The 10,553-nt window shown below is 39.9% G+C and overlaps 1 protein-coding gene across 1 annotated transcript in view; it reads left to right on the top strand.

Moving 5' to 3' along the window:
• LOC141546854 (uncharacterized) overlaps nt 1-10,349 on the top strand; it is a 34,247-nt gene extending 23,898 nt beyond the window's left edge. The window contains exons 4-8 of the mRNA XM_074275027.1: nt 3,859-3,906; nt 4,487-4,840; nt 5,447-5,710; nt 6,087-6,131; nt 10,147-10,349. Of these exons, the coding sequence (XP_074131128.1) occupies nt 3,859-3,906; nt 4,487-4,840; nt 5,447-5,710; nt 6,087-6,131; nt 10,147-10,256 (821 nt within the window). The 3' untranslated portion in view covers nt 10,257-10,349. The remainder of the gene's footprint in view (nt 1-3,858; nt 3,907-4,486; nt 4,841-5,446; nt 5,711-6,086; nt 6,132-10,146) is intronic.
• Nucleotides 10,350-10,553: the final 204 nt, after the last annotated feature.

The following is a 10,553-nucleotide window of genomic DNA, read 5'->3' on the forward strand; positions in this document are numbered from 1 at the left end:
GTGAATATAAGAAAGATGACAATACTCCCTAAATAATCTATTTATTTATTGCTATACCAATCAAACTCCTAAGAAACTAATTTACTGACCTAGAAAAAAAAAAACAACAAAATTCATCTGGAAGAACAAAAGTTCAAGAATTTCAAAGGAATTAATGAAGAGAAAAGTAAATGAAGGTGGCCTAGCTGTACCAGATCTAAAACTATATCATAAAGCAGCAAAACCATTGTTACTGGATAAGAAATAGAGAAGTTGAGTTCAGGTTCACAGAACAAAATAATCAGTGACTATAGTAAGCTAGTATTTGACAAACCCAAAGACACCAGCTTTTGGGATAAGAATTCACTATTTGACAAAAACTGCTGGGAAAATTGGAAACTAGTATGACAGAAAGAAGGCATAGAACCACACCTAACACCATATATCAAAATCAGGTCAAAATGAGTTCATGATATAGGCATAAAAAATGATATTATAAACAAAGTAGAAGAACATAGGATAGTTTATGTTTCAGATTTGTGGAGGAAGAAGGAATTTGTGACCAAAGAAGAACTAGAGATCATTATTGATCACAAAATAGATAATTTTGATGATATTAAGTTAAAAAGTTTTTGTACAAACAAAACTAATGCAGACAAGATTATAAGGGAAACAATAAACTGAGATAACATTTTTACATCCAAAGGATCTGATAAAGGTCTCATTTATAAAATATATAAAGAACTGACTCAAATTTATAATAGTTCAAACCATTCTCCAATTGATAAATGGTCAAAGGATATGAACAGACAATTTTCAGATGAAGAAACAAACTATTTGTAGCCACATGAAAAAGTGCTCCAAATCACTATTGATCAGAGAAATGCAAATTAAGACAACTCTGAGATACCACTACACACCTGTCAGATTGGCTAAGATGACAGGAAATGATAGTGACGAATGTTGGAGGGGATGTGAGAAAACTGGGACACTGATACATTGTTGGTGGAGTTGTAAATGGACTGAACCATTCTGGAGAGCAGTTTTAAGCTATGCTCAAAAAGTTATCAAATTGTGCATACTCTTTGATCCAGCAGTGTTTCAATTGGGATTATATCCCAAAGTGATCTTGAAGGAGGAGAAAGACCCATATGTGCAAAAATGTTTGTGGCAGCCCTCTTTATAGTAGCAAGAAACTGGAAAATGAATGGATGCCTATCAATTGGAGAATGGCTGAATAAATTATGGTATATGGATGTTGTGGAATATTATTGTTCTGTAAGAAATGACCAGCAGGATGATTTCAAAGAAGCTTGGAGAAATCTACAGGAACTGATGCTAAGTGAAATGAGCAGAACCAGGAGATCATTATACACAGCAACAATAAGACTATGCAACCATCAATTTTGATGGACGTGACTCTCTTCAACAATGAGATGATTCAAATCAGTTCCACTTGTTCAGTGATGAAGAGAGTCATTTACACCCAGAGAGAGGACTGTGGGAATTGAGTGTGGATCACAACATAGCATTCTCACTCTGTTGTTATCTGCTTGCATTTTGCTTTCTTTCTCAGTTTTTCTTTTTCTTCCTTCTTGATCTGATTTTTCTTGTGCAGCAAGATAACTGTATAAATAAATATGTATACATATATTGAATTTAACATGTATTTCAACATATTTAACATGTATTGGACTACTTGCCAGCTAGGGGAGGAGTTGGGGGAAGGAGTGGAAAATTTGGAACAAAAGGTTTTGCAAGGGTCAATGTTGGAAAAATTACCCATGCATATGCTTTGTAAACAAAAAGCTTTAATAATAAAAAAATAGAAAAATATAAAAGAAAAAAAGAATCCATATATACAAAAATATTTATAGTAGCTCTTTTTTTTTTTTTTTTTGGTAGGAAATTGGAAATCGAATGGCCATCAACTGGAGAATGGCTGGAAAAAATGATGATGTCTGAATGTGGTGAAAGACTGCTGTGCTACAAGAAATAATAAAAGGAACTGTTTCAGAGGAACCAGGGAAGACATATGAGCTGATGCAAAGTGAAATGAGCAGAATCAAGAGTCAACAAACCAAGTCAACAAACACTTATTAAACACTTACTTCATGCCACGAACTATGGAAAGTACTAAGAATAAAAGTTCAAACAACAACAACAAAACATTCCCTCCCCTCAAGGAGCTTGTATTCTAATGGGAGAAGACAATATTGGTAGCACATCAAAGGAGAATAATAGCACGAAAACTGAAAAGTGTGTGTCTTTATGTGTGTGTGTGTGTGTGTGTGTGTGTGTGTGTGTGTGTGTGTGTGTGTGTGTGTATGTGTGTGTATGTGTGCACGCGCGCACGCGTGCGAATGCCTGTGCGCCCACACACAAGTGGAGATATTTGAGAGTCTCAGGAGTGGAATCCAGAGAGAAAAAGAGATATGGCTGGTTGGATATTTTCTCAAAATGGAGATTTTAGGAGGAATTGCCTGATAGGAGGAAGAGACTTCAAGGATAGAGATGAGAAAGTGAGACGGCCTTGGATAAAGTGGACTTCCAGGGTGAGGGGGCCAAAAGGGAGAATGATTTAGACAATAACAACACTGTAAAGACAAACAACTTTGAAAGACTTAAGAATTCCAATCAAAGAAAACGGATGATAAAATATGTCACCTATCTCTGGACAGAAAGTTGACAGACTCAGAATGTCTGCACTCTTTCTTTTCCTCCTGTAAATGGCCAATGTAGGGATTAGCATATATGTTACAGAGATTTTGTCACTGGGGTCTCTTCATGACATAATCTCTGAGAAACAGATGCTGTCAGAAAGGTCAAAGAAGAAATCAAAGTGGCTGGACCTCCATTTTGGTCCGACTTTTTAGTGATTGATCACTCAAGTCCCATGAAACATATCAGGAAAATTAATCAGCTCAAAAACTCCTTGAGAGAATTGGTCACCTCAAATAATACCCATGAGAATCATCAATTTAAATATCCCTCAAGGTCCAAGAAAGGTTGCTCAAAAAGGTAGGGTCCAAAGTAGATACAGCCTGGTCCTCTTTGGAGAACCACAGCTGGATCTTGAGGGACTCCAAATTCTGCTCCTGGTTCTTATTTGTTCTACAACCAGACACTAAGTTATAACTCTCTGTACTTTCCTTTCCATTGTTAATTCTTCTTTCGTGATTCCATGTAGGAACACAGTTAGATGGGGCAGTGGATAGAGTGCAGGGTCTGGAGTCAGGAAGACTGAGTTCAAATTTTGCCTCAAATACTTACTAGCTATGTAACTGTGGGTATGTTATTTAACCTCTTCTGTATCAGTTATGTTAATTGTAAAATGGATATAATAACACAGTTGCTTCCTAAGATTGTCCTGAGAATGAAATGAAATAGTATTTGTAAAATGTTTTTCAAGCTTCAAATTTTTATATAACAATTTGTTGTTAATTAGTTATTATTTTATCATGTGATAGGGATGGAGCATTCTAACTCTCACTGTTGGCTGGTAGGAGGCAAAGAACAGAAACTTAAGTGGACATTTCTAGAATCAAGTGGATAACTGTTCTGCCTATATAGCAAAGACCAACCCTTTCAAAATTACTGACTTGCCTGAGTCTTTTCAAGAGGGTGATCTTATAGGACCTTTTGAGACTTAATTAGTTAGACTTGCTTTTGGTTGGAATTGACTAGGTAATTCTCCATTTCTCTAGAACCTCCTGAGTTTGTTAGGTACCCCATAAGCCGACCCTGCATGTCTTTGTCACTAGTTTCCTGTATCCTTCATCTGCCCCTCCTTTATTCCACTTCCTGCCACCTCCAAGTTCCCTCCCCATACTGCACCAAAGAATGAAGAGTTTAGGTTGCTTCTTGTATCACAGTGAGATAGGTGGGACGATTTTGGGCCAGGAACAGAAGTGTCTGTGTTTCCACGTAAGTTTCTATATTCCTATCAGGAGTCAGAATTGTTGAGCAAGGGAATATTCAATTGGACCCTCTGAGGGCAAATATACTAGGTTGGTACCTTTGGGATTCTGGATGTGCTTCTTGGTGGCAGGGTTGCTGGGGGAACCTGGGACTGGGCTGATAGCTCATTAAGTAAATCACTTCTCATATTCAGCCTGCTCCCCTAATGCTTCCTTTCTCTAAGAATTTTGTAATTCTTGAAGTTGTGGTATTTTTTACCCTCCTGACCCTGGGAGGGTAAAAACTTTCCAATCCTAAGGATCTCTGAGAATCTGGGAGACTATCCTTACCTCTGAAACTGAGGAAAAACTTTGACTTCCAGGATTTCCTAAATCTTACTTGGATTTTCTTGAAATGCTGGGAGTCATGTAAATGATTAAAGAGAAATGAGTCCTAAACTAAGTGTCTAGAATTGGGGTGGGCATGGGGAGGAAGTATCCAGGCAAGAATGGAATTTAAAAGATTTAAGGAATCAAGATCTTTTTTTCTCAGGAGGCAGAATGGTTGTATTGTCCCTACTTTAATAACATCATTTTTGTTTGTGCAGGGGATAAGATCCAGTTGAAGGAATTAGGAGGAGGTCCCTACCCACGCAGCCTGACCTTGCGCCTCAAATGCCTAACCTCTGGCTTCCAATTCAAGACAAGTGTATTAGGCTGGTACCTTTGGGACCCTGGACACGCCCCTAAGTGGCTATCCAGCCTTGACCATACATCCTCAAAAACCAATGAACATCGTATAATCTCCTCCAAGGAGGACAACAGCAGCCAGATTTTCCTTCAGATTAAAGGCCTGGGCCTTGGGGACTCCGGCCATTATCACTGTGCAAGGAGAGTGGGTGATGGAAGTGACACAGACAAGCTGGTCTTTGGTCCTGGGACAGATGTGACTGTGGAGCCTGGTGAGTACCTCCACTGTCCCAGCCCTAAGAAAATAGTTCATGAAAGTCTGGGCTTGACTGCAGGTCCTATAGTCAGTCAGTGCTGGTGATCAGACTAGAACCAGGGTCACCCATTTTTCAGACCTCTCTTTTGACTACAAAGCTGTGTGACCAAATAGCTAGTATACTTCTCTGAGAAGTAATTCTGGTTATGGATGGTGGTAGGTCACTGAAAAGATTTGAGTCTCATCATAACCAAGTCCATGGAGTTGGGATATCCATGTGTGAAATCTTAACATGCTTGATACCTCCAGTAATAGTCAAGAATAGGCAGTCTTGGGAGAAAAAAGGAGCTGTAGTCTGGGGGGCAATATGGGCAGGCGATCTGGATTCATAAAAGTTGGACTGAGGCAAGAGCTGGCACCTGTTTTTCACAATTACTTGGACTCATGAGTTTTTGCCCCATACAAGGGTCCAGGACAGAGAGGGGGCGAGGAAATGGGTGAGGTTTGCTTTTCACATTTATTTGGTCACATGTGTGCCTGCCCACAACTGAGTCTGTTGCAGGCTGGCAGAATTACCTTGTAGAGACCACCTGAATGATAGGAAACCATGGTTTGATTGCAGGACCTCGAGCCCCTCTGTCACCCAATGTGTTCCTGGTGAGGAGTCAGGATGCTGTGGCCTGCTTGGTCAGTGACTTCTATCCCAAGGAACTTCATGTGTCCCTGGCCTCCACTAAGGCCTCAGTCTCAGCCCAGGCCCTCACTGTGACTCCCACAGCCCATGGCACCTACAGTGCCATCCAGATTGGCAGGGTTGGTGAGAATGCCTCAGTAACCTGCTCAGTGCAGCACCTTGGGAAAGAGATCTTTGTGTCCTATGAATCAGGTATGAGAAGTCCCTGCCTGGGGATGGGAGGTGGTACCAAGAAGGGGCATCTTGTGCTTTGGAAGTATTTTACAGATCACTGAGGGACAGAAGCAGGAAAGAGGGAGGAATATTATAGAGTGAGGAAGGACGCCCTAGCTAGTGGTTGTGGGTTGGACTAAGGAGTTCTTGTGTAGGAAGTTTCATTCTAGACTATTAAAATATTCTAATGTTTTCTTACTGAGAGAGGGGACTCTCTCAATTAGAGATGGGATTCCTAGAATAATGGGGGTGTGTGTGGTAAGGGTGGCAAATGAGGAGTATTCTAACTCAGCAAGGGAAGTCCTGGGCTCAGTGGATCCCAAGACTATGCCTGATGATATCATTCCATCCTCAGACTTTGTGAAGTTGGAACCATCCCATCCTGATCAGGAGTTCACAGGTGAGTTAAAGGCAAAAGGGTAGAAATAATGAAATTAATTTTGAGCAATTTGATCAGAAATGAGACCAATCAAGCCAGCCTGATAGTTTCTATGACTCCCTTTGTGATAATGTGATACTCCAGGGTTCCTTATGTCCATGGTCATGGCCCAGGACATAGAATATTGTATAAATAGCCTAGATTTAGAGTGTGTGCAGAACGGCTCAGTGTGAGTGATGACTCAGGACCTGAGGATGAGACTTTCAGACATGTGAAGATCTAAAATTTAGGAAACATTCAGTTCAAAGCTTATTCTTGTTCTCCCTGGCCTTTTCAGCTGCTTTGGTTTCACTTATCTCTCTCTCTACACCTACCCCGAATTAAATGATCCCCTAATGTTTTCCTGACTTCTACTCTAGAATCCTTTGGTTCCCTCCCCCTTCTCCATTTCTGGACTAAAGGTCTTTATCATAGGTAATCCCGACCTTTTCCCTTTTCTACTCCTAGTTCTGGGATGCTAAATTTCAGTGAAGAAAATCAGCAAATGTGGGTTGTGTGTGTCTTTGCTATTATTTCTTCCTGCCTCCTTCAGAACCAAGCTCCAGATGCCATCCTCTCCTTTCTCTCTTGTATTTTCAAGGTCTGTCTCAATATTGGCTCCTTCCTTCTGCCTATAAGCAAGCTTGTCTTTCACATCCTCTTTACTTTTATTGTCCATTCAGCTTACAACTAACTCATCTCCACTTCTTCAGTGCTAAAATTCTACTAGAAGTTATGCGTAACCATAGCCTCTGCTAACTCACTTCTCACTGTCTCCTCAAGCCTGACTATCTGGCTTCCATCCCAATTGCCCAATTCTCTCAAAAACTTCCCCTATGCACAAAATCCACTGTGTTTTTTCAATCTTCTATCTCCTTGATCTATTTGAAACTTTTGCCACAGTTTATTATGTATAATTGAATCCCTCTCCTCCACTGTCCTTCAGATATCACTTTATATTTCTGTTCTTCCTTTTCCTCCTTCTTTCTAACATTTGTCTTTATCCCTTCCACTATTATCATGCTAGCACAGGTCCTCATTATCACCCTCAAGACCACTGTGATATTTTCATAGATCTTTTTACTTATATTCTCTTCTACTTCTACAATCCAAATAATCTTTCAACCTCTAGTCTGTCAATTCTTCACTCAAAATTTTTCAATGGCTTTTTTTTCTCTAATATAATGTTCATTCTCATTTTTGTTTTTGTTTCTGGCATTTGAGAACCTTCACCATCTGATACCATCTTTATCTCATTTTAATCTTTGCATTATGTTCTAAGCAAACTAGTCCACTCATAATCCACTAAACACTCCACATGCCTCTCCATTTCTTTGCATTTTCTCAAGTTGGGACCATGGATCCCTCAGTATCTTCCATTGTCTTTTTGGATTCTTATCTTTTTAAGCCCTATTTAAAAGCCATTTTGGCATAACACTTGATCCCCTTGTTTGTAAAAGATCTCCCTGTGAATTCACATAGTTCATCCCTAATGTACTTATCAAGTTAAAATAAACTATGATTATCTGAGTTGGTGTCTTCAAACCTCCTTTCCCCCCAAGATTATAAACTCTCTAAAGGGAGGGATTTTATCTTATTTAAACATTTTATCTTGCCTACTGCCTAGTGTAATTACTGATTAAAGTTTAAGAAATTTTAGTTAAATGAATGAAAAACCTGAGGGTCTATGATAATTTAAGGATTGAAAAAATATAATTTTAGATTATATGATAGAGGAAAGCTTAGGATACATGGTTTAGTGTTTCTAATATTCCAGGACAAAAAAGACATGATAACCTGGTGGTAAGATTGGGTGATATTCCAAGATTGTAGGAAATGGTGTACTCAGGACATGGTTTCTTATAGTTCAGATTTGATAAAAAAGACTCAAGATCCAGTGTGTTTGATAGCTTTAAGACTCAAGATATATAAGAATATAGTACTCAGAGTGTGTAACGTGATAGGGCACATTTGAGATCCCAATGAGTGGTTTCTCTAATTGGGAGTCAACAATGAAAGTTTGCTTAGTCTATAAGGACCTATCACTAACACTTCACTAACTAAACTGATTAATAAGGAGGAAGATAGGAATAATGTTTCTGTTACATTTTGTAGGCTCAGAGAATGAAGGAATTCACAAAAACAAAAATAATTGTCTTACTATGGGCAAAGTACCAGGAATACAAGTAAAAAAATGAACAGAATCCCTGCTCTCAAGACACTCACAATCTTGTAGGATGAGACAACACATATGGGAAGTTTACTGTAAATCAAATAGCTAGGAACCAGAGTGCTCAGGGACCAGTGGCAAAACAGATAGCAATTCATCTTTAAGATTATTTCTTTGGTAAAAACTATATCTGTTTCTGGTGCTGAACCATTTGATAGTAATAAAGACTCTGGTGTCAAAAATTTCCTTTTCTGCATCTTCAGTAGCTGTAGCTGCTGAGGAGCTGAGTGCTGTAGTACTTGCACAATGGGGTCATTAGCAATAGTTGGAGTTAATGGTTGTGATGGTGACACTGGATCAAATTGCCTGGTATATGTTGTCTCCTGTTTCTCTCTTGGAGTGCCCCATTGCTTCAGTTAGGCTTGATGAGTTTTGGTACAGGACAGAGAGTTGTGGGAACCCTTCTGGTTGGCACAGAGGTTCTTTGTGAAGGAATTCATGAACCTGAAAAGCTAGACTGGTAAAAAGAAGTGTATTGTTGGCCCTGAGATATCAGCCTTTTCTAGGAAGACTGACTTCCTCAGTGGCAAGGTCCTGACTGAGAGAGATAAAATTCCTAACAGAAAAATCTTGGCATATTGAGACAAACAAGGGGTATAGAGAAATCCTGCAGACAGATAAGGAGGGGTGTTAACACTGAGAAGAGGAAGTCTCTTCACAGTGAGCAGGGGGTCTTTTCAGGCAGCTATGCCTAGGAGAGGTCCCTTGGCCTGGCATGATTCCTGCTTTTGGCCCACTTCAAGGTCCTGTTAGGGAAATGGAAGCTGACGCTGAGAAGAGAATGCCTTCTCAGTGGGCAGGGTCCTGGAAGCAGAGCAAGCTATTTTGGACCTTCTGCCAGGCCTTGACAGAGAAGTAGGTGAGAGAAATAAAGGGTTAATGCTGAAAAGAGAATGTCTTCTCAGCGGGCAGGGGGTCCTCACAGGCAGCTCTGCCAAGGAGAGAGAGGTTCCTTGGCATGGCATGTTCCTGCTTTGGCCCTGTGTAAAGAATTGAGCAAACAGAAACTTATTTTATCTTGGCTGGGGGCAGTTAGAGTTGAAATCAGACCTGAGATCTTCAAATCGAAGTTTCAATTGAATGAGATTACTGCCCCAGGTCTAGATTTCCAGTAGAATGGGACAGTTTACTGGGAGTGATTCTGAGCCAATTTTCAGTTCAATAGAGGTCAATAGAAATCTAGATCTCCAGTTAAATGAGACCATTTAAGTTCAAGCTAAGTAGGAATGGTCCTGGACTCAACTAGTCCCACCAAGATAACAGAATGAAACCACTTTGTCTTGATTCCCTAGGGTGGGTCTTTTGCAGAGGCAAGAGTTCAAGGAAAATTTCTCAAGAGTTCCCCCAAAGTCAGAACAGTATCAGGGTTCCCCCATCAGGCTGACTTTCCTACCCTGTAAGATACAATGTCTGGTTCCTTCTTCATATCTTTCCTAGGCTGTTTTCCACAAGATGCAGTGATAGGCTAGAAGCAGGGTCAGAGATCTGGGAGGAACTACCATTCTTGGAGCTCTTGGGCTTATCTGCTATTGCTGGCATCTTGTCAGATGTCAGATAAAAGATCCCATCTCCATAGATGGGCACCTGTTGGTGCCTTAAATGATGGTATTAGGGGCAGGAATAAAAGCAAGATTAATGGAATGTGACTGGCACTGCTATTCCCTGGCTCTTGGACTCAGGGTAGAAATGGTGATCAACATAATAGTGGTATTTTGGCCTGCTGTCTCTACTCCTGACTTTGATTCTTACCTTTGTCTCTTAAAACAGAACTCATGCAGAGGAATAAGCTACTCTTCATTGTCCTGAGCCTGAGACTACTGTTTATGAAGATTGTAGCCATCAGTGTCCTGTTCACAACGATAGCTCTAATCTTCTGAGGTGGTGATTTAACCTCACTCTTTCTTCTCCTATAGCTCTTCTCTTTTGATCCCATTAATTCTTCTCTCTTACCTGTTCTCTTGTGCTTCCATTCTTCCCTCACCCTTTGTAAGTTTGTGGATAAATTTCAGGAGCTGTACACATTTATTTTTAAAACATTTTGATAGCTACATTTTTGTAGAAATGGTTTCCTTTTTAATCTGATGTCTTTGATTTTATTCATTTAAAAATATTGTTCTGACAAGGGCCCTTAGGTTTCACCAAACTTATCAAAAGGCCATGATAGAAAAAATGTT

The sequence above is a fragment of the Sminthopsis crassicaudata genome, chromosome 1 (genome assembly GCF_048593235.1).
Source record: "Sminthopsis crassicaudata isolate SCR6 chromosome 1, ASM4859323v1, whole genome shotgun sequence".
Taxonomy (NCBI): Eukaryota; Metazoa; Chordata; class Mammalia; order Dasyuromorphia; family Dasyuridae; genus Sminthopsis; species Sminthopsis crassicaudata.